The 25,155-nt window shown below is 38.0% G+C and overlaps 2 protein-coding genes across 3 annotated transcripts; both read left to right on the top strand.

Moving 5' to 3' along the window:
* The first annotated feature begins 147 nt into the window (after nucleotides 1-147).
* Nucleotides 148-5,907, top strand: LOC132011769 (olfactory receptor 51F2-like). Of its 2 annotated transcripts, XM_059390884.1 has the most exons (3): nucleotides 148-160; nucleotides 4,635-4,675; nucleotides 4,993-5,907. In XM_059390884.1, exons 1-3 carry the CDS (start codon nucleotides 148-150, stop codon nucleotides 5,905-5,907), a joined length of 969 nt encoding a protein of 322 aa, XP_059246867.1. The 2 variants fall into 2 exon arrangements, with proteins under 2 accessions (XP_059246867.1, XP_059246877.1); XM_059390894.1 differs by lacking the exons at nucleotides 148-160; nucleotides 4,635-4,675 and having other exon boundaries at nucleotides 4,963-5,907.
* Nucleotides 5,908-22,644: 16,737 nt separating this feature from the next.
* LOC132016586 (olfactory receptor 51F2-like) lies at nucleotides 22,645-23,637 on the top strand. The gene has a single exon (XM_059398057.1). It carries the CDS (start codon nucleotides 22,645-22,647, stop codon nucleotides 23,635-23,637), a length of 993 nt encoding a protein of 330 aa, XP_059254040.1.
* Nucleotides 23,638-25,155: the final 1,518 nt, after the last annotated feature.

Here is a 25,155-nt window from a genome sequence, read left to right as displayed (position 1 = left end):
ATCCACACCTACTCAAGGACATCTTAGTTCCTCCTCCCAAATTCTGACAATTATGAATAAAAGCTACTATAAATATCCACATGCAATTTTTGTGTAGCTATGTTTTCAACTCCTTTGGGTATACAAGGAATGTAATTGCTGGATTGTATGGTAAGAATATGTTCAGTTTTATAGGAAATTGCCGAACTGTCTTCTAAGGTGTCTGTACCATTCTGTATTTCCACCAGCAATGAATGGGAGTTCTTTCTGCTCCACTTCCTTGTCAGGATTTGGCAGTGTTGTCAGTGTTCTCGATTTTGGCCATTCTAAAATAATTATGGGTTTGATTTGCATTACCCTGATGACATATGATGCAGGGCATTTTTTCATATGCTTGTTTGATGAATTACTTCCTTTTACATTGTCATTTTGTATGCCTGTGTACAGGTTAGCAACACTTCCCAAATATTCAGAATGCCCAGGAACAGTGCGGGCTTTGAACCAAATACTATTGCACTAGCCTCAGTGAACATAGTTATTCAGCAATTCCTTCCTACCCAGTTCAACGTCTTATGATTTCTGTGACCCTGGCAAATGCCTGGTGAGCAAACTCATGGGTGAACCATTAAATGCTGCTTCTCTCTTACTTTAACCCTGTGCAAAGCTTTGACTTTATAGCTAGTTGTTCAGGGGTCAGAAAGCTCTTGAATGAGACTTGGACTCCTGGAATCTCTAGGATTTTTCTTTGTTGTAGTAAGAGTGAAGCTAGACTGCAAAGTAATTGCCCTTCATGGTCTGTTTTTCAGGGTACAAAGGGTTAGTGGGACACAGGTGTGAAGAGTTCTCTCCTAGGAATTTGATTTTCTGTTGGGAAAATGGCTCTTACCAGGCAGCTTCTGGGCCCCTTATAAAGGCTGCTTTTCTGAGAGCTGATACTTGAGTCATTCTCTATGAGTTTTCTTGGCAAAAGAGAAGTTCTTTGGTGATGGTTTAAGGAGACTGGGCTGATCAGGAAATATTTCTCTAGCCTTAGCACAGAAGGATCTTTCTGCCCATAAGTTTGTGAGGTTGAAATAATCTCTCTCTGGCTTTGAAAGACTCTTTGCTGTTGCTTGGGATGACTCTTCAAAAAACAGGGCATAGGAGAAAATGACCTCCCTTTCCTGACTCAAGATATCTTCTTTGCATGAGGTCAGTGTTTTTTTTTTTTTTTTTTTTTTTTTTTTAAATTTATTTTTTTTTTTTTTTAAGATTTTATTTGTTTATTTGACAGAGAGAAATCACAAGTACACTGAGAGGCAGGCAGAGAGAGAGAGAGAAGGAAGCAGGCTCCCTGCTGAGCAGAGAGCCCGATGCGGGACTCGATCCCAGGACCCTGAGATCATGACCTGAGCCGAAGGCAGCGGCTTAACCCACTGAGCCACCCAGGTGCCCGAGGTCAGTGTTTTTGAGCATTGAAATCTTTTCTGAATACATCAAGGACTGTACAATTTTCAGATAATTTATGAAGCCAACAGGTCAGAGAAAATTGGTGAACGTAGTAGTACATATTCAACAAATTTCATGTATTATATAGATTTAAAAACAATGTAATAAAATATACATTAAAGCTATGAAGTTATGAGCATGTATTAATTCATTCAACATATTTTGAAAATTAAATTCCTTTTAAATAAGTAGTGGCAAAGCACAGAATTTGGAGTCAGAGAGAACAGAGTTTAATTCTTGGATTTACCATTGTCATGTTGGATAAATGTGAGAAAGTAATATGATTCCGCTGAGCCTTGGTTTTCTAATCTTAGCTTCAGTTTTTCATCTGTAAAAAAGGAGCTCAAAGACCCAGTGCATGTGGTGATAGTGATGGAGGCAAAGCTTTGTAGTGGGGGCAGTCTATATGTTCTTGGTAGTCTGGTTACAAGGTTGTATAAGTCATACAAGCCCTTGTCTTGTCTTGGAAGACTTCTCCACTGGGGAGAAAGAGACATTTAGCTATATCTTTCCATGAATGCTTATTTAATATTTGCTCATTAGTTTTAGTGCAAGAGGACCCAAGGGGGCTTAATACTCATAGAATTTTTTAAAAAAGATATTCTTTTCCCACAAGATTTACTAATGGAGTTCCCTGCAGTAGAATAGTCCTACTCTGTTTCCCTTTGAATAAAGAGACCATCAGAAGCATGCAAAGCAGTGGATAGAAGATTCAAAGAAAGAGATACAATGAAGTAAATTGTTTGTTACACAGTAGGCATTTGATACATTATTATTTTTATTACATAGAAGGCTAGTTTGGATTCTTAGATAATCCACTGCATTCTCTTAATTCATTTAACTATAATAAAAAGATCATTAACTTGAGAACCTGCTTCCTCATCTTCAAAACAAAGATGATATGATTTAAAGGTCCTTACAACTTTACATAGAAAAATTTATTTTTATCACTAGGTCTGTCTTTGAGCAAATCCATAGTACCAAGGATGAATACCAGATTAGTGTTAGCTGATCTCCTATATTAATATATGCCAATATTGTTATGAACTTTATTCATAATTTGAAGGGGCTGTCTGTCAGGAATCACCATATATGCCTGCTGTTAATTGTTTAAGGTCGATTACTATTAACAGATACAATGAATTCATTCATTGAACAGATACTCTTAGAAACTGTTGTGACAGGCATTTTTCCTGGCTCTGAGATCAGAGGTCTGAAAACACAAGACTTTTCTTTCCTGAGGTTATATTCACCTTAGTGGCATGCCTCTGCAGTCTCATCACTAGGTGCCACTTGTCTTTTTTGCAAATACTGCTACTCTCTAGGGTTCTTCCTCTGACCTCCTTTTCACTGTTCCTGTAACAACACATAAGCCTTATTATCAAGGCAGGAGTCCCTTTGATAGGAAAGCAAAGGTAAGTACATATTCTAATTCTTACATGTAAGTCACAGGAAAAAGTCAGGTTTGTCTTCCAACTGAGGTCCAAATATTGACATGAAACTCAGATTTTATTTTATTATACATTGCCCCTCGATTCAAAATTTTTAACCATTAATTTTTTTTGTGTGTTTGAGTTCTCAAGAGGCTTCCTGTATTGAACATTTGTTTCTTTTCTTCTCTTCAAATGCTGTCTTCACATAATGAATTATTCCCACTCTGGCCAAAGCCAGTGCCTGTTCATACAACAGAATGAAACTCACCAAGTTGACTTACACTTAGGTATGTTCTTCACCAGAGTTATGGACAGACCTTCTTGGAGTACCAGATCTAATTCTACTTCTGTCCACTGTAGACACCGACAGTTTGTAGATATTTAAATATTTGTTGAGTGAATACATACATCCATGAATAAAAGAGGAACATACACCTTAAAAACCAAGCATTATTTCTGTAGGTAAAAACGGGGTGTCAGAAACCATAAGTGACTCTTAATCTCACAATACAAACTGAGGGTTGCTGGGGGGAGGGGGTTTGGGAGAAGGGGGTGGGATTATGGACATTGGGGAGGGTATGTGATTTGGTGAGTGCTGTGAAGTGTGTAAACCTGGTGATTCACAGACCTGTACCCCTGGGGATAAAAATATATGTTTATAAAAAAAAACGGGGTGTCAGGAAACTTAGGACAAGAATCAGTATAGCAGAACTTCTTTAATCCTACAGATGTTTTGATCTGGGTCACATGCTCATATCCTAGGAGAGGAGATGCTTTACAGTCATCATCCCCCACTTGAATGTAGATGAATCCAGACTCATGAGGGTTTCTGAGGGACCACACCCCTAACCCTTCCATTCATTTCCTTATCCTTTGGCAATAATGGAAAATCAAGAATCTTAATCAGGTAATTCTGCTCCAATTATTATCTGTTAGTCTGCGGTTAGTTCCTTTGTTCTTGTAAGGTTAACTTTGGGTCATATTTCTTAAGGGAGAATTTCCCTTAAATAATACCAGATTCATAGCTACTACCTAAATAATGAAGTACTTTTATCAACTGTCACGCATTGCAGTCTGTTTGCCAGATTGAATTTGTTCTTCTGTAGTAGTTTTCATTAATAGCTGTTGTACATTAATTTGATCAGTGATGTTTTTCTAGAAAATGTTAATACTATCTTTATGATCCTATTTTCATTGGGTGCATAAGGACTCATAAGTCTTAATAGACTTCCTTTTTTAAAGAGATTTTTTTTTTTTTTTTTGTATTTTATTTGTCAGAGAGAGGGGGAATGGCAGGCAGTGGGAGAAGCAGGCTGCTTACTCAATGACACACGACTTGATCCCAGGACTCTGGGATCACAGCCTGAGCTGAAGGCAGATGCTTAGCTAACTGCACTTCCCAGGTGTCCCATCTTAATGGACTTCTTTTTCTAAAAAAATAAAAAAAAAGATTTATTTATTTATTTGGCAGAGATCACAAGTAGGCAGAGAGTGAGGAGGGGGAAGCAGACTCCCCACTGAGCAGAGAGCCTGATGTGGGGCTCAATCCCAGGACCCTGGGATCATGACCTGAGCCGAAGGCAGAAGCTTAACCCACTGAGCCACCCAGGCGTCCTCTTAATGGACTTTTTAAGGGCAACTGAGAAGTGAAGAAAAGCAGGCTGAATTGCCTTTTGTATTGTCTCAGGGTTACATAGAAATGTCCTGTCTCTCCATGTACCTGGAATCATAAAGCTGAAAATATGTTACTGTTATCTACTCTAACCTCCTCTTTTATATATGTATATATGGAAATATACTGAAGCCTAGATTTAACATGTTACTCTTGCTAAAACCCAGGTGTATTCATACAATTTAATGTTCTGTCTCTTTTCCTAGTTCATGCAAGATCAATTCTAAATCTAGGAAAAGGATAACTGGGTATGCACTTCCACTGAAGACAAGACAAGGCTTACTAATGATCCTAAATTGTATGATATGTAGAAGAGAGTGAAAACATCTTTCTTGCCTACTTTACAGGGTATGGTCCTTTTTTCCAGGGAAATTGCTTCCTTCACTCATCATGCCATCCTTCAATCAGAGCATTTTCCACCCTGCAGTATTCTTTCTTACTGGTATCCCTGGTTTTGAAACTTACCATGCCTGGCTCTCCATCCCTTTTTGTTGTCTCTATGCCATTGCCATCTCTGGGAATGGCATGATCTTGTTTGTCATCCTCACTGAGTCAAGCCTCCATGAACCCATGTACTATTTCCTCTCCATGCTATCCTTCACAGACCTAGGACTGTGCCTTTCCACATTAGTCACTGTGCTGTGTATTTTCTGGTTCAATGCTCGAGAAATCAGCTTTGATGCCTGCATTGGCCAGATGTTCTTTATCCATGGTTTCACATTCATGGAATCCTCAGTACTCCTAGCAATGGCCTTTGACCGCTTCATTGCCATCTGTAACCCACTGAGATATGCTACAATCTTAACTAGTTCACGGATCATCAAAGTGGGCTTTGCCATTGTTATTAGAGGGACAACGGCTCTAGTGCCTTTACTCCTACTTCTAAAGCGTCTGTCCTTCTGCCATAGCCATGTTCTGCACCATTCATATTGTTTCCACCCTGATGTGATGAAGCTTTCATGCACAGACACCAAGATCAACAGTGCATTTGGTTTGGCCATTGTCATCTCGACTGCTGGCATAGACTTTGTCTTGATCCTCCTCTCCTATGTTCTGATCATCCACTCTGTGCTCAGTATTGCCTCCCCAGAGGAGCGGAAAAAGGCCTTTGGTACTTGTGTTTCACACATAAGTGCTGTTGCCATCTTCTACATCCCCATGATCAGCTTGTCATTGGTGCACAGATTTGGGAAGCATGCCCCTCCCCTTGTGCATACTCTCATTGCCAATGTTTATCTGCTCATCCCTCCTGTGATGAATCCCATAATCTACAGTGTGAAGACCAAGCAAATTCGCAAAGCTATGCTCAAAACATTCTCCTCGAAGCTCATTTAGGGATTTTTCATTTTGTCTTTTCTTTTCATGGTCTCCCTGACTCATATTTGACAATTTGTTAGAATTTAAAAATCCTATTTACAAACGCTTTCATTCTATTCTGGTGATGTAATAACTCACTTTTTACCAAGTTCTAGAATGTGGATTTTTTGAGATAGGGACTGTATCTTGTGTACCTTTAGCATTGTCACAAATGCTTCAGCTGGCACAGAACAGGACTATAGTGACTATGTCTACTACTACTATAGTGACTATGTCTGCTATGTCTACTACTACTACTAATATAGTACTAGTAGTCACTACTACAGTAACTATGTCGTCTTCTACTACTACTACTACTATGTCTACTACTACTATAGGATTATGTCTACAAAATGGACAAATGAAGCCATAAATTGACTTGACAGTTTAAAAAGTCTTACATCATCTAAGGTGTAGCAATTCAAGGGATGTCTGATATCATTTAATCAGTAGGAAGCCCTAAGTTAACAGTAATTCTAATCACTTATTGGTAATGATTATTATTTCTGCAGATAGACTATATATGACTGCAGAACATGAATAAGCATAGATAACAAAAATAAATCAAATGAAAAGTATACTTTCCTCATTCTTAAAAGAGTTATTCAGGTCCCTTTTGTAAATGTATTAAAAGTTAATTATGTAATAGTGATTTATGCTTCAAAATATGTATCTAATGGGGGAAAGTGGACAAAGATGTATTGTGATGTTCAAGATATTATTTATTGCAATGAAAATTTGGAAACTGCTTAAATAATTACTTTAAGGTATTGGTTAAATAAAATATAAACTATCATGCAGCAAGCTAAATACTGATACAGATATAAATAATACATTATTAAGAGAAATTATATATTAGTATAGAGGATATTTACCACTATTTGTGTCTGGATTTCATCTGCATATACACACACGTACACACATGCCCATTCACACATATACATTGTGAAAGTATGAATAGACATGTTCCAAATGTCAGAGTGCCTCCTTTTTGATACTTGGAGATTGGCCTGTTTATATTTTCTTTATAGTTTCTTTATATTTTCTTTATAAATACATAATAATGAGCTTTAAAATTTTTTCAGATACTGAAATAATCGATTTCCATTTAACACCCACTTCAAAACACAATAATTTTGTTTTTCATCTTCCATTGCATCCTCATTCCCATCGGTCTTTATAAATCTGTCTTCTATACTATTGATTTATAATATGACATCCACTTTCGGTTTTTGTTCATCAAAACTTTTGGACTGTGGTCCAAAAGCAGTGCATCAGAACCACTTAATATCTTAAACCCCAACCTGGAACTAAGTCAGAAACTCTTTAGGTGGAGCCCACGAATTTGCATTTTAACAAGCTCCCTACAGGTTCTCATGCATGTTAGAGTAACATTCCTCTGGGATGTTTAGTCTTTTGGAAAAAACCACTGTAAATTCCTTGCCTTCTATCTATGATCATTTTGCTCTCCATGAATGAAATATTCACCTATTTTTTCTCTTTCTAGTTGCTTTTTTCTTGTAGTTACCATTTTTTTTTACTTGTAGTTACCATTAATAAATCATTGTCTTTTTTTAAAAAATTAATCATTGTCTTATAGGCAATCAGGTTCATCTTTCCTTACTGACTTAAAATTTTTTGAAAATAGTCAGTGTACTTTGGGATTGATATATCATGCTCAGACCCAAGTGTAATATTTAATAATAGCTAATTTAATACATGCTTAATGAATTAACTTGATTTTTACATAACTTTCAAATATTCTTCTTACATAATTTAGGCATTACATAATTTAGGTTTACATAATTTGGCAAGCACTATGGGAGGTACTGGTGTTAAAAGAGTGAAAAATGAAAACATAGTCTCTCTTTTTAAGGAGTAATAGTCTGACTAAACATATCTAAACTGAAGCAATGTTTAGCCAGTTGTTTCTTTTGAATGAGCCTGGATAAAATATTGAAGCAGATACTAAGAGGAATCATGAATGGGATCTCTCTCTTTTGGAGAAAGAACCTGAATTAAAGGGAATATCAGGTTAAAGGTTGTTAGCATGAAGAGAAAAATAGAGCTCCTAGAAATGTATTGTTTAATAGAGGAGGTATAATATACATTCAATTCTAAGCAATAAAACTATAAACAAGAAATTCAAATTTCATGGATTCTCAGGAAGTCTTGAAAATGAAGAACTTTGAAGGTGAGAAACCATATTTTTTCTCTGAGTGTAGTTGGCACACAATATTACATTAGTTTCAGGTCTACAACTTAGTGATTTGACAAGTTTATACATCATCCTATGTTTACCACAATAAAGCTACCATCTCTCCTGTTACATTGCCATTGCAATATCACTGATTGTATTCCTTATGCTGTGCCTTTTATTCCTCTGACCTACTCATTCCATAACTGGAAGTCTGTATTTACCTCTCCCCTTCACCCATTAGTCCAACTCCCCACTTCAGCTTCCCTCTGTCAACCATCAATTTGTTCTCTGTATTTATAGATCTAATTTTATTTTTGTTGGTTTATTAATTAAAAAAAAATTACATTATGAGTGGAATCATATGGTATTTACCTTTCTCAGTCTGACTTATGTCACTTAGCAGAAAACTCTCTAGTTCCATCTATGTTGTCTCAAATGGCATGATATCATCCATTTTTAAGGCTGTGTAATATTTTAGTGTGTGTACATATCATATTTTCCTTATCCATTCATTTATTTATGGACACTTAGGTTGTTTCCATACCTTGGCTATTGTATATAATGCTGCAGTAAACATAGGGGTGCATGTATATTTTTGAGTTAGTGTTTCATTTTTTTCTGGGTAGATCCCAATAATGGAGTTATTGGATCATGTTATTTCTATTTCTAACTTTTTGAGGAACCTCAATACTTTTTTTCCAGACAATCTGGTTAAGAAATGGGTGGAGGACCCGAATAGACATTTCCCCAAAGAAGACATACAGATAACCAACAGACACATGAAAAGATATTCAACATCACTCATTATAAGAGAAATGCAAATAAGAATCATTACATCAGGGAAATTCAAATCAAACCCTCATTGAGATACCACCTTATACCAGTTAGAATGGCCAAAATTAACAAGACAAGAAACAACAAGTGTTGGAGAGGATGTGGAGAAAGGGGAACCCTCTTACACTGTTGGTGGGAGTGCAAGTTGGTGCAGCCACTTTGGAAAACAGTGTGGAGATTCCTTAAGAAATTAAAAGTAGAGCTACCCTATGATCCTGCAATTGCACTATGGATATTTACCCCAGAGATATAGATGCAGTAAAAATAAGAGCCATCTGTACCCCAGTGTTCATAGCAACAATGGCCACAATTGCCAAAATGTGGAAAGAGCCAAGATGCCCTTCAATAGACAAATGGATAAAGAAGGTATGGTCCATATATACAATGGAGTATTATGCCTCTATCAGAAAGGATGAATACCCAACTTTGTACCAACATGGATGGGACTGGAGGAGATTATGCTGAGTGAAATAAATCAAACAGAGAAAGTCAATTATCATATAGTTTTACTTATTTGTGGAGCATAAGGAATAACATGGAGGACATTGGGAGAAGGCAAGAAGTGAGTTGAAGGAAATCAGAGGGGGAGATGAAACATGAGAGACTGTGGACTCTAAGAAACAAACTGAGTGTTTTGGAAGAGAGGAGGGTGGGGGGTTGGGTGAGCCTGGTGGTGAGTATTAAGGAGGGCACATATTGCATGGAGCACTGGGTGTGGTGCATAAACAAATAATCTTGGAACACTGAAAAAATAAAATTAAATTAAAAGAAAAAAAGAAAAAATCACAAAGAGAGATCACCTCATACTTGTTAGAATGGCTAAAATAAAAAAAAAAATAGAAAGAGGAGTCAAGATGGCAGAGAAGTAGCATGCTGAGATGACATCAGGTAGCAGGAGATAAGCTAGATAGCTTATCTAACCATTGCAAACACCTACAAATCCAACAGGAAATCGAAGAGAAGAAGAGCAACAATTCTAGAAACAGAAATTCAATCACTTTCTGAAAGGTATGACTGGTGGAGAAGTGAATCCAAAGTGATGGGAAGATAGACCGTGGGGGGAGGGGCTGGCTCCCAGCAAGCGGCAGAGCAACGGAGCACAAAATCAGAACTTTTAAAAGTCTGCTCCATGGAGGGATATTGCTTCAGAGGCTAAACCAGGGGGAAGCCCACACGGGTTCAGCATAACCCCAGATCCCCTGGGGCCACAGAAAGACTGGGGGTGTCTGAGTGTCATAGAGCTCGGAGGTATTAGAGCGGGGAAGCCGGCTACAGAGACAGAGTTGAGGATTGAGCTCTCAACTTGGGGTTACCTTGAACTGGTTGTAGGCTGGGTGAGCTCAGAGCGTGGACGGAGGCCACAGGGAGGGAAGCGACCGGGCGCTTTTCTCCAAGTGTGAGTGATTGAGCGCTTTCCTCCATGCACAACCAGAGGCCCGGGAGACGGGGGTGGTTGGGCTCTTTTCTCTGAGGGCACACTGAGGAGCAGGACCTTGAGCTCTTGGCTCCTCCGGGCCGGAGATTGGGAGGCTGCCATCTTCCTTCCCATCCTCCATAACTCTATGCAAAGCGCTCGGAACAAAAGCTCCTGAAAGCGAACCCGAGCGGATTATTTCGCTCAGCCCCTGTTAAGGGCGGTGCAATTCTGCTGGGGCAAAGACACTTGAGAATCACTACTACAGGCCCCTCCCCCAGAAGATCAACAAGAAACCCAGCCCAGAGCAACTTCACTCATCAAGGAGAACAGCGGAATTCCAGAGGAGGAGAAAGCAAATCTTATCTGGACAAAATGACAAGGCGGAAAAATTCACCACAAAAAAAAAAAAAAAAAAACAAAAAAAAACAAAAAAAAACAAAAAACAAGAGGCAGTACCGAAGGCTGGGGACCTAATCAATACAGACATTGGTAATATGACAGATCTAGAGTTCAGAATGACAATTCCTGAGGTTCTAGCCGAGCTTGAAAAAGGCATAGAAGATATTAGAGAAACCCTCTCCAGAGAGATAAAAGCCCTTTCTGGAGAAATAAAAGAACTAAAATCTAACCAAGTTGAAATAAAAAAAGCTATTAATGAGGTGCAATAATAAATGGAAGCTCTTTCTGCTAGGATAAATGAGGCAGAAGAAAGAATTAGTGACATAGAAGACCAAATGACAGAGAATAAAGAAGCTGAGCAAAAGAGAGACAAACAAATACTGGACCATGAGAAGAGAATTCAAGAGATAAGTGACGCCATAAGACGACACAGCATTAGAATAATTGGGATTCCAGAATAAGAAGAAAGAGAGAGGGGAGGTATATTGAGAGGTATATAGGAGAGAATTATTGTAGAGAATTTCCCTAATATGGCAAAGGGAACAAGCATCGAAATACAGGAGATCCTAAGAACGCCCCTCAAAATCAATAAAAATAGGTTCACACCTCGTCACCTGATAGTAAAATTTACAAGTCTTAGCTACAAAGAGAAAATCCTGAAAGCAGCCCGGGAAAAGAAGTCTGTAACATACAAGGGTAAAAACATTAGATTGGCAGCAGACCTATCCACAGAGGCCTGGCAGGCCAGAAAGAACTGGCATGATATATTCAGAGCACTAAATGAGAAAAACATGCAGCCAAGTATACTATATCTAACTAGGCTATCATTGAAAGTAGAAGGAGAGATAAAAAGCTTCCAGGACAAACAAAAACTGAAAGAATTTGCAAACACCAAACCAGCTCTACAGGAAATATTGAAAGGGGTCCTCTAAGCAAAGAGAGAGCCTACAAGTGGTAGATCAGAAAGGAACAGAGACAATATACAGTAATAGTCACCTTACAGGCAATACAATGGCACTAAACTCATATATCTCAATAGTTACCCTGAATGTTAAAGGGCTCAATGTCCCAATCAAAAGACACAGGGTATCAGAATGGAAAAAAAAAAACAACATCAATATGCTGCCTACAAGAAACTCATTTTAGACCCGAAGACACCTCCAGATTTAAAGTGAGGGGCTGGAAAACAATTTACCATGCTAATGGACATCAGAAGAAAGCAAGGGTGGCAATCCTTATATCAGATCAATTAGATCTTAAGCCAAAGACTATAATAAGAGATGAGGAGGGACACTATATCATACTCAAAGGGTCTGTCCAACAAGAAGATCTAACAGTTTTAAATATCTATGCCCCTAACATGGGAACAGCCAACTACATAAACCAATTAATAACAAAATCAAAGAAATACACTGACAATAATACAATAATAGTAGGGGACTTGAACACTCCCCTCATGAAATGGACAGACCATCTAAGCAAAAGATCAACAAGGAAATAAAGGCCTTAAATGACACACTGGACCAGATGGACACCACAGATATATTCAGAACATTCCATCCCAAAGCAACAGAATATACATTCTTTTCTAGTGCACATGGAACATTCTCCAGAATACACCACATACTGGGTCATAAATGAGGCCTCAACTGGTATCAAAAGATTGGGATCATTCCCTGTATATTTTCAGACCACAATGCTCTGAAGCTAGAACTCAATCACAAGAGGAAATTTGGAAAGAACCCAAATACATGGAGACTAAACAGCATCCTTCTAAAAAATGAATGGGTCAACCAGGAAATTAAAGAATTGAAAAAATTCATGGAAACAAATGATAATGAAAACACAACGGTTCAAAATCTGTGGGACACAACAAAGACAGTCCTGAAAGGAAAATATATAGCGGTACAAGCCTTTCTCAAGAAACAAGAAAGGTCTAAAATATACAACCTAACCCTACACCTAAAGGAGCTGAAGAACAAAAAAGAAAGCCTAAAGCCAGCAGGAGAAGAGAAATCATAAAGATCAGAGCAGAAAACAATGAAATAGAAACTAAAAGAACAGTAGAACAAATCAACGAAACCAGGAGCTGGTTCTTTGAAAGAATTAATAAGATTGATATGGGGTGCCTGGGTGGCTCAGTGGGTTAAAGCCTCTGCTTTTGGCTCAGGTCATGATCTCAGGGTCCTGGGATCAAGACCCGCATCGGGCTCTCTGCTCAGCGGGGAGCCTGCTTCCCTTCCTCTCTCTCTGCCTGCCTCTCTGCCTACTTGTGAACTCTGTCTGTCAAATAAATAAAGTCTTAAAAAAAAAGATTGATAAACCCCTGGCCAGATTTATCAAAAAGAAAAGAGAAAGGACCCAAATAAATAAAATCATGAATGAAAGAGGAGAGATCACAACCAACACCAAAGAAATACAATTATAAGAATAAAGAAAGCAACTCTATGTCAACAAATTCGACAATCTGGAAGAAATGGATACGTTTCTAGAGACATATAAACTACCACAACTGAACCAGGAAGAAATAGAAAACCTGAACAGACCCATAACCAGTAAGAAGATTGAAACAGTAATCAAAAATCTCCAAACAAACAAAAGTACAGGGCCAGACGGCTTCCCAGGGGAACTGTACCAAACATTTAAAGAAGAATTAATTCCTATTCTTCTGAAACTGTAACAAAAAATAGAAATGGAAGGAAAACTTCCAAACTCATTTTATGAGGCCAGCATCACCTTGAACCCAAAACCGGACAAGGATCCCATCAAAAAAGAGAATTACAGACCAATATCTCTGATGAACACCAATACGAAAATTCTCACCAAAATACTAGCCAACAGTACATTAAAAGGATTATTCACCATGACCAAGTGGGATTTATTCCAGGGCTGCAAGGTTGGTTCAACATCTGCAAATCAATCAATGTGATACAATACATTAATAAAAGAAAGAATAAGAACCATTTGATACTCTCAATAGATGCTGAAAAAGCATTTGACAAAGTACAGCATCCCTTCCTGATTAAAACTCTTCAAAGTGTAGGGATAGAGGGCACATATCTCAATATTTTCCTCTCAGGACTGCCTTTGTTGTGTCCCACAGATTTTGAACCGTTGTATTTTCATTATCATTTGTTTCCATGATTTTTTTCAATTCTTCTTTAATTTCCCGGTTGACCCATTCATTCTTTAGAAGGATACTGTTTAGTCTCCATGTATTTGGGTTCTTTCCAAACTTCCTTTTGTGGTTGAGTTCTAGCTCACCTCACACCAGTCAGAATGGCTAAAATCAACAAGTCAGGAAATGACAGATGCTGGCGAGGATGCGGAGAAAGGGGAACCCTCCTACACTGTTGGTGGGAATGCAAGCTGGTGCAGCCACTCTGGAAAACAGCATGGAGGTTCCTCAAAATGTTGAAAATAGAACTGCCCTATGACCCAGCAATTGCACTATTGGGTATTTACCCTAAAGATACAAATGTAGTGATCCAAAGGGGCACATGCACCCGAATGTTTATAGCAGCAATGTCCACAATAGCCAAACTATGGAAAGAACCTAGATGTCCATCAACAGATGAATGGATCAAGAAGATGTGGTATATATACACAATGGAATACTATGCAGCCATAAAAAGAAATGAAATCTTGCCATTTGCAACAACATGGATGGAACTAGAGCGTATCATGCTTAGCGAAATAAGTCAAGCGGAGAAAGACAACTATCATATGATCTCCCTGATATGAGGAAGTGGTGATACAACATGGAGGCTTAAGTGGGTAGAAGAAGAATAAATGAAACAAGATGGGATTGGGAGGGAGACAAACCATAAGTGACTCTTAATCTCACAAAACAAACTGAGGGTTGCCGGGGGGAGGGGGTTTGGGAGAAGGGGGTGGGATTATGGACATTGGGGAGGGTATGTGATTTGGTGAGTGCTGTGAAGTGTGTAAACCTGGTGATTCACAGACCTGTACCCCTGGGGATAAAAATATATGTTTATAAAAAATAAAAAATTAAAAAAAAAAAGTAAAGTCATGAATCTATAGTAAATAAATCTCTAAAACAACAACAACAACAAAAAAGAAAGCTGTCATCATCAAGACAGTATAAGTACTGGTACAAAAACAGACACCTAGATCAATGGAACAGAATAGAGATTCCAGAAATAGATCCTCAACTCTATGGTCAACTAGTCTTTGACAAAGCAGGAGAGAATGTCCAATGGAAAAAAGACAGCCTTTTCAACAAATGGTGCAGGGAAAATTGGACTGCCACATGCAGAAAAACTAAATTGGACTATTTCCTTACACCACACATAAAAATAGACTCAAAATGGATGAAGGACCTCAATGTGAGAAAGGACTCCATCAAAATCCTTGAGAACACAGGCAGCAACCTCTTTGACCTCAGCTGCAGCAACTTCTTCCTAGGAACATCACCAAAGACAAAGGAAGTAAGGGCAAAAATAAACTATTGGGATTTCATCAAGATCAAAAGCTTTTGCACAGCAAGGGAAATGGTTAACAAAACCAAAAGACAACTGACAGAATGGGAGAAGATATTTGCAAACGACATATCAGATAAAGGGCTAGTATCCAAAATCTATAAAGAGATTAGCAAACTCAACACCCAAAGAACAAATAATCTAATCAAGAAATGGGCAGAGGACATGAACAGACTTTTCTGCAAAGAAGACATCCAGATGTCCAACAGACACATGAAAAAATGCTCCACATCACTTGGCATCAGGGAAATACAAATCAAAACCATGATGTGATACCACCTCACACCAGTCAGAATGGCTAAAATTAACAAATCAAGAAATGACAGATACTGGCAAGGATGGGGAGAGAGGGGAACCCTCCTACACTGTTGGTGGGAATGTAAGCTGGTCCAACCACTCTGGAAAACAGTGTGGATGTTCCTCAGAAAACTGAAAAAAATAGAGTTACTCTATGATCCAGCGATTGCACTACTGGGTATATATTCTAAAGATACAAATGTGGTGCTCCAAGGGGCATGTGCACCTGAATGTTTATAGCAGCAATGTCCACAATAGCCAAACTATGGAAAGAACCTAGATGTCCATCAACAGATGAATGGATAAAGAAGATGTGGTATATATACATAATGGAATATGCAGCCACCAAAAGGAATGAAATCTTGCCATTTGCGATGACATGGATGGAAGTATAGGGTATTATGCTTAGTGAAATAAGTCAATCGGAGAAAGACAACTATCATATGATCTCCCTGATATGAGGAAGTGGAGATGCAATGTGGGGGGTTTGGGGGTAGGAAAAGAAAAAATGAAAAGCAATGGGATTGGGAGGGAGCCAAACCATAAAAGACTCAATCTCAAAAATCAGACTGAGTGTTGCTGGGAAAAGGGGGGAGGGGAGAGGGTGGTGGGGATATGGACACTCAGGAGGGTATGTGCTATGATGAGTGCTGTGAAATGTGTAAACCTGGCGATTCACAGACCTGTACCCCTGGGGATAAAAATACATTATATGTTTATTTAAAAAAATAAATTGAAACAAACAAACAAACAAGAAACAAATGTTTCTTGTTGGAAAGAAAGGACTCCTCCACCCCATGCTTTTGTTGGAAAGAAAGGACCCTTCCACCCCATTCACTCTTTGTGAGAATGTAAATTGGGAAATTGTATTTTCAAATTTTAAAAATAAATGTATTAGAAAATGTTTTTATAAAGCAGCAATGTTGACTTATGCTTCAATAAGAAATTACATATCACTTTGCATGCAGTAGTTATACTACTACTATCACTAATAAAATTGAAAGTATATTTCTTTCCCTTCTTTATTAAAGTGATATAATTCACAGAAAAATACCTAAAGTCTACTTTTTTCTTTTTTAATCTTACAGACAATACTTTTCATTCCTTTTAAGCTCTGTTTTCCTGTGAATTCAGCATCATCAAATACAGAACTCTATATATTATCAAAGCTTTTTCTTTAGTTTATAGACTAATGAAACAATGCTTGTTCATAACTGTCTGAGCCAATGTTGAAAATAATAATCTGGCTCATCTGATGAAGAATTTGAAAGATTGAGTGACTGAGTGTTCTGCCAAAACCACATGAGCACATTGAGGTTCTGTTTGAGAATGTTCCTAATTGATATTTCACTAAAACTGATGTATTGTGGCTTAGATGCAAAATTTAAGATTTGTATCATTCAGGTTGATATTGTATCAAGCAGGGAACGACATTACATTATGTAACCTCCAACAAGATGCCTGAAATCTTCAGTTGCTTCTCAAGGATGTAGAAATGAATTTTTCTAGGGAAGGAGAAAGATTAAATTCCCTACTGTGCAATGTCTTTTATGTTGTTTAGATTCAAAGGCTTGAGAATGCCTGTAAAATCTTCTGTGGTATAGATTCTGCCTCCCTGTTTAGCTGTACTTTCTACTTGCTCTCCCACTTGTTCTCCACATGTGCCAACCATATTATGAATTACTCCTGGTTTTCCTGTGCTCTCTTCTCCCATGTATCCAGACAGACCAGGTGATGACCTGGATAAATGCATGCTCTTTCTTCTGTGGTCTCATAGTAATTATGCCCTATTGTAATCAGTGATTTTGATGCCTCTTTCCTCACTGACTTGTGAGCCCTGGGGAAAGTGACTCTGTGGTATTTTTCTGTATTATCAGTACAAAGCCCTGGAATGTGATGGTTACTTCAAGTGTTCTATGAAGGTTTCAATGAAGCTTTTTTCCCACCATGGATGAAGAAGTCTCTTAAAAATGTACAAAATTGGGGATCCTGGGTAGTTCAGGGGGTTGAGCCTTTGCCTTTGGCCCAGGTCATGGTCTCAGGGTACTGGGGTGGAGCCCCATGTTGGGCTCTCTGCTCAGCAGGGAGCCTGTTTCCCCCTCTCTCTTTGCCTGCCTCTCTGCCTACTTGTGATCTCTCTCTCTGTCAAATAAATAAATAAAATCTTTAAAAATTAAAAAAAATATATACAAAATCCACCCAATTGATATTGGAGGAAGATACATTCATCTGCTGGGTGTGGAGGTAAGGTAGGGAGAGAAATGAGCTTGTACATATAGCAGGTGTTTTGTTTTGGAGTTTTTACTCACAAGCTTACCTCTAGCAAAATTTTACCATAATACAAGGTCAAGGCACTATAATACTAGTCCTTGCATGGACACGAGAAAAGTAGGTGTCGTAAAGTAGAAAGGGAGGGAAGTCATGAGGTAGAATGAACCCTTGGGAAACTTTATACTCTAGGAGCCAAAGAAAGTCTTCCAGGGGTTTTCTGATTAGGAGATTTCATGAGGCCTGAGTCATGGATCCTTATATATGCTATCTATCCCTAAGGAGAAAGCCTCCAAAGCTCCTCAAGCCCTTTTCTTGCAAACAGGGTGGGAAAGAACAAGCTCCATTCTTTGTAAGTAAAAGTGCTGTATTCCGGGAAGACATCAAACTTTACACACACTGGTTTCCTTCAAAATGAGGAAGATCTAATTAATTGCAAAAAAAACTCTCCTGGGTGTCTCAGGAAAACTACGAAAAGATTTTCCCTGAAGTCTCTATTCGGGTAAATTATATTCTAACTGATGGGGTTTAGTTGACCCATGGACCGCATACCCTGATGCTTGGAGCAGGTTGTTGTCATGTCCTTGCTGTTGTGAGTTTTCTGGTTAGTTGTGCTACATTTCTAAATCATTGTCTAAGTAGAGCTGTCACAGCTGCTACCACTCACCACCCCATCCCCGCTTACCAACCTCATTCCCACTTACCATTGTTAAATGTTTCCCATACTAGATAGCAGGTGAAATGCTTCACAAATGCTATCTCACTTAATCCTTACAGTTAATGCTGTTGGTGAACTTAATTTTACAGAAGCAGAGCCTGGTATAAAATGCTTCTTTGGAGAACCTCAGCTGGCTGGTAGCAGAGCCAACATTTGAAACTAGACCTACCTTACCCTGCAACCATACTACTGACTTTCTGTAATCAGAGGAGAGAGTTAACTCAAGACAGTCCTGCACAAGATCTGTAGAATGCTCTTACGGTGGGACTGGAATATTGTTTTTATATAAGAGAGAATTACTATCAAGAAATGAGGGAGGCACATAGAGGTTTCCCCTAAAATAGTAGCATAAGTATTTCATTAAAAAAAAAAAAAAAACCAACACACACACACACACACACACACACACACACCCCTTCATTTTATAGAACTAAAAGAGCTCCCTGAGATTCTTCTAATAGTTACCTGAATAATTTGAGGCCACACAGCATGAATTAAATGCACAAAGCTATAATGTGTTGAGATCCTGATTTATTTCCAGAATCCCTCACCATTTTACAACTTTTAGATTTAATTAAAAAAAAAAAAAACCTGTTGATTTCCCACACTGCAAATATAGGGGATGGTAACAGGAATATAATGATGAAAGCAATGGTCTATCTCCCACTAGCTGATTTAAATTGGAGAGGCACATTTTCAAACAACTTATGATCTTGCAATGGAATTAACACTATTCTAGATGTATAAATAAAAAGAGAATGTTACTCTAGAGGAATAAGTAATTCATTCTGCCTTGAGGCAAAGTGATACCACAAAATGCATCCTAAAGATAATATACTAATGTTGAATTTATGAATGGATCCATGAAACAAACAATAAGTCTAAAGAATTTAGGCTCAGTCAAAGAAGAGTGGGAGATTTGTGAATTAAACATAAATTTATGTTTAATAAATTTATTAAATTTAATAAAGCAAGTTGTCTTTACAGTGTGAAAGAACTTGCTATATTTAGTATAGCCAGTAAATATGTGAAAGAACTTGCTTTTGAAGTTTCTTACTATAAGAACTGTGAAAGAACTTGCTGTATTTGGTAGTTTGGTGAGGTAGGAAAGGTCCAGGCTGATCATATCAAAAGGTCGCTGGGGTAGAGAAGAGATTGGACAGCAGGAAAACTAGATTTTGGTTAGATTGAGAAGATCCTTGACTTCTGTGATAAAGGGGGAAAGAGTTTTGACTTCATGCTGACGACAATGAAGAGCTCTGTAGGAAGATGTATTTTTGAGAGCTCATGCTGGCGTCAATATAGAAAAAGTGTGTAAACAACTCGAAACTCAAGGAGGGGAAATTACGTATGAGAAAATTACTGTAGTTTCTGCAAAAACTAATGAAACTGTTATTATAATAGAGGTGATAGAAGTGGGAGGGTAAGGATGTGTCAGTCTAAGGACATATTAGAAGTCAAACTTGTAAAGTTTGTAGGTTGGCTGGCCTAGATAGTTGTGGTAGGCAGTGTTCTAAAAGGGTCTTCACAATTGCTGTCCTCTATGATTACAGCAGTATGAAACCTACCCTTTGAGTGTGAGTGGGCCTATGAATGTGATGGGATATGTTGCATTGTATGTATGGCAAATAGAATTTGCAGATGTCATTAGGGTTTATGATGACTTGACTTAAAGTTAATCAAAAGGGAGATTATTCTGGTGGGCCTGGCCCTATCATGTGAGCATTTAAAAGAGACAAGAAGCAACAGAGAGATTCCTCTGATGGATTGGAAGATGCCACCTGTCATGTTGTGAGAGGTCCACCTGGCTGGGTAGAGGGCAGTCTCTAGGAGATGAAAGCAACCTCTAGTCCACAGCCAGCCAGAGACAGGAGACCTCAATTCTATGCACAAGGAATACCATGCTGCTAAAAGCCTGGGTGGGTCTGGAAGAGATCTTGACCTCTGGATGAGCACAGAGTCCTGACTGAAAGAAACCCTGAGCAGAGACCCTGTGGATGCTGTGTTCAGATGTCTGACTTGCTGAATTTTGAGGTAATGAATGTCTGTCAAACCATGACTTTGTGCTAGGTTTTTATGCAGCAATAGAATGCAATAGAGTATGCTTCAGTCCAAAAAAAGCAAATTTTAGTGATGGGTGTGAAGCATTTAAGAGAGAAATGAGGCTAGACAAATGTTCAATAAGTTGTTGGTAAAGGGAAAGAGATACATGCAACAGGAAGGAAGCGGTGTTATGGTTAGGTTGAGAAAGAAGTTAAAATATTTATAGACTGTGGTAATGGTACAAATGAAAACATTCAAATTTTAATAAAGAAGGAAAATTGGTAGGGTTATTTGACAGTGCAGAAATGCACCTATGTATTTTTTTTAATTTTGTTTGGTGTTTAGAAAACATCCAAATTCCTTACAGTTTGATGGTGATAAAATAAATCCATACTGGATTCTTGTTTTTCTAAGTGTTTTATCCTTCCTTAAGTATCTTTGAGGGCAGGTGCCATGTTTATTTTGGTTCTGTATGCCTCTATTGGTTTACAATATGCACTCAGTAATTTAATGTTACACTATACAAATATCCATGAGGCGCCTGGGTGGCTCAGTGGGTTAAAGCCTCTGCCTTTGGCTCAGGTTATGATCCCAGAGTCCTGGGATCGAGCAGGGCTCTCTGCTCAGCAGGGAGCCTGCTTCCTCCAATCTCTCTCTCTGCCTGCCTCTCTGCCTACTGTGATCTCTGTCTGTCAAATAAATAAAAATCTTTAAACTATACAAATATCCAGAATTTATTTAGAGGTTACATAGTAGGTAAGATTTCTTTGGAAGGGAGCAAGAGTTCTTCTGAATCAGGAAAGAATGAAGAAGAAAATCTTAGCTGTGGAGGAAGAAGGGACTATATGAAGAAGTTATTAACCAGTAGTCATTGCTGAAATCAGACTTAGATATTTTCATCTTTTATCTCAGCTCAGACAGTAAGACCTGTGACTAAGGGGAGTGGCATGCAAATAGATGTGGGAGAGGAAACAAAAGAAATTATTATACAATATTTTAAATTTAATTAAAAAAATATAATAGCTAGTATTTGGTGACTTTTATATCACAGTGAAATACCCCCAGAGATTTTCATATACATCAACTAATTTAATCATTATAAAAATTCTATGGGATATATATCTGTCATTATTACTTTAGAGATGGCGAAGTTCAGGGTACAGATAATTTAGGAACTTATCATGTGAGTAACTTAGCTTATATTTATATGTGTGTATGTGTGTGTGTGTGTGTGCATATATATTCTGAATGCATCATCATGTAGAATATGCAGCCCTAAAAAATGGATTTGGGATGCCAAATAAAAATTGAGAATGTCAAAGTATCCTTAATACTTACTTTTGAGACCCTTTATCCTCAAATAGTTCTGTTTGTAATAGTCTTGATGGCTTATATTAATTATGTGACATGAAAGCTAATTAGATACAGTTCAAGTTATGATACTACAAATAAGTTGTATGTCCATATAGGATGCTATCACAACTACTAACAGATAGTAGGGGCTCAACAAATATAGGCTATTATGACTGGAGATAATCAACGTGCTTCAAAAACATATCTAAGAGATGAAAAGAACATTCTTTTTGGGCTCTCAGAAGCCAATTTACTTTATTTACTATATCAGAACCCCTGCATGTACTGTTTGATGTTCAGTTAAGATTTCATACAACCCAATATGCACATTTCATAAAGTATTTTTTGACTGCATACCTTGTAAAGTCAGGAAGTTATGGGTGCAATCTGCTTAACGGACAATGAATTTAAGTAAGAAGGTCATTGCTAGATTTGTTTATAGACAAAATCTGTAACCTCACATAATTGTTCATTTCCTGTTTTCTGCTTCTTTATTAGATGTGGTCTTAGTTTTCTTCCTTATTTTTTAAACAATCTTCATAAGCTCTTAATATAATGCAGATGTTGTCTTTTATAAATGTTTACTAGGTGAAATAATTACTTTCAAATCAAATTCATTATAAAGAAATACAGTTTATCATTGCAGGATATTCAGCTTAAGATTCTGCAGTTTGAGTTCAACATGTCAACTTTACAGAATACCACATCCTCTTCCATCATTTTCCTGCTAACTGGTGTTCCCGGGCTGGAAGCCTTCCATACGTGGATCTCCATTCCCTTCTGCTTTCTCTACATAACTGCTCTCTCAGGAAACAGCCTGATCCTCTTTGCCATTGTCACCCAGCCCAGTCTCCATGAACCCATGTATTATTTCCTCTCTATGCTGTCCACCACTGACCTTGGCCTGTCCATATCCACCCTGGTCACCATGTTGGGTATATTCTGGTTCGATGCCAGGGAGATCAGCTTTAATGCTTGCTTATCACAGATGTTCTTCATTCAACTTTTCACTGTTATGGAATCCTCAGTGCTGTTGGCCATGGCCTTTGATCGTTTTGTGGCCATCTCTAGTCCTCTTAGATACGCCTCTATCTTAACTGACCTTAAAATAGTACAGATTGGAGTAGCAATCATCACCAGGGGGACACTAATACAGACTCCTTTGGTGTTGCTTCTTAAACGATTGTCCTTCTGCCACAGCCACGTGCTCCACCACTCCTATTGCTTCCACCCTGACATGATGAAGCTCTCGTGCACAGACACCAGGATCAATAGTGCAGTTGGGTTGACAGCCCTGATCACCACTGCTGGAGTGGACTCCATCTTCATTATTTTTTCTTATTTTTTAATCATTAAGACTGTCCTCAGTATTGCATCTCCAGAGGAGAGAAAGAAAGCCTTTAGCACATGTGTCTCACATATTGGGGCTGTTGCTATATTCTATATTCCATTGGTTAGTCTGTCCTTTGTACACAGATTTGGGAAACAGGCTCTACCTTATGTACATACTCTGATTGCCAATGCCTACCTGCTAATCCCCCCTGTGTTAAACCCCATCATCTACAGCGTGAAGACCAAACAGATACGCAGGGCTGTGCTTAAAGTTCTCCAGCCCATGCAGCAAAGGAATAGATGGGTTTTTACTTTTTTCTATTTTTTGTTATTGTATAGGTGAGTAAAATGCCACTAATAGAAGTTAAAATGCTGAGACTTATGTTTGGGATAAAAGCTTCTCAAAAGATCACTTTAGCTTTAAGTAAGAAGACCATGAACTAAAAGAAAAATTAAGGCTACATTTATCTATTATTATTTCCTCTGACAGCCACAGTGATACTAACATTTATTCATTTGAGATAAAAGATCTTCAATTACTTAGATAACCAAAATGACCCAGTTTGGATTTCAAATGAGGTGTTATTTTATTTGTTTTAAAAAAGAAGGCAGGAATAAAAATAAAGATAAAAATAAAAAGTGTGTTGACAATAGCCCATTACTGAATTTTATCTCTAAATCCGGCACATGAAATTGGCATTACTTATGGTTATGGAATTGTTCCAAGTATTTTTACTTTTTATCTGCCTCAGACCTCCATAACTTTTTATATAATAGCTATTGTTACCTTTAACACATGTTTTACTGCTTTGTCAGTAACCTGAAATTTTTTGGTCAAGTGTTTTTACTTTCTCTCAACTCGTCAGGGAAGATTATATTTATAGCATAAGCAGCCTATGAAAAATAACTCCTTTTTTTAAATTTAAATTCAGTTAGCAAACATATAGTACATCATTGGTTTTATATGTAGAGTTCAGTAATTCATCATTTTTATGCATAATATCCAATGCTCATCACACCATGCACCTCCTTAATGCCCCATCACCCAGTTACCCCACTCCCCACCTACCTCCCCTCCAGCAACCATCGGTTTTTTCCCCATAGTTAAGGGTCCCTCATGGATGGTCTCCTGCTCTGATGACTTACCATTTTCCCTCTCTTCCCCTATGATCCTATGTGTTGGCTCTTATAGTCCTCATATAAGTGAAACCGTATGATAATTGTCTTTCTCTGAGTGAGTTTTTTTGCTCAGCATAATACCATTCGGTTCCATCCATGTCGATGTAAATGGTAAGATTTCATCTTTCTCATGGCTGAGTAATATTCAGTTGTGTATATATGGGCACATCTTCTTTATCCATTCATCTGTCAGTGGACATCTTGGCTCATTCTATAGTTTGACTATTGTGGACATTGCTGCTATAAACATTGGGGTGAAAAAAAAAAACAAAAAACAAACATTGGGGTGAACGTGCCCCTTCAGATCATTACATTTGTATCTTTGGGGTAAATACCTAGTAGTGCAGTTGATGGGTCATAGGGTAGCTCTATTTTTAACTTTCTGAGGAACCTCCATTACTGTTTTCCAGAGTGGCTGTACCAGCTTCTGTTCCCAAAACAGTGTAAGAGGGTTGCATCCTCATCTGACTTGTTAATTTTAGCCATTCTGACTGGTGCAAAATGCTATCTCATTGTGCTTTTGATTTGCATTTCCCTGATGCCAAGAAATACTGAGCATTTTTTCATGCTTCATTGGCCATTTGTATGTCTTCTTTGGAGAAATGTCTGTTCACGTCTTCTGTCCATTTCTTGACAGGATTGTTTGTGTTTTGGGCGTTGAGTTCAAGAAGTTTTTTATAGA

This window comes from Mustela nigripes, chromosome 1, assembly GCF_022355385.1.
Source record: "Mustela nigripes isolate SB6536 chromosome 1, MUSNIG.SB6536, whole genome shotgun sequence".
NCBI classification, from domain to species: domain Eukaryota; kingdom Metazoa; phylum Chordata; class Mammalia; order Carnivora; family Mustelidae; genus Mustela; species Mustela nigripes.
Note: the sequence above shows the minus strand (reverse complement) of the source record. Positions and strands in the feature narration are given on the sequence as shown.

Coding starts and splice junctions, on each gene's coding strand:
- LOC132011769 (XM_059390884.1), top strand. Junction 4,676..4,992: donor CTACTCTAACCTCCTCTTTT/ATATATGTATAT, acceptor AGCATTTTCCAC/CCTGCAGTATTCTTTCTTAC.
- LOC132016586 (XM_059398057.1), top strand. CDS start 22,645: ATGTCAACTTTACAGAATACCACATCCTCTTCCATCATTTTCCTGCTA.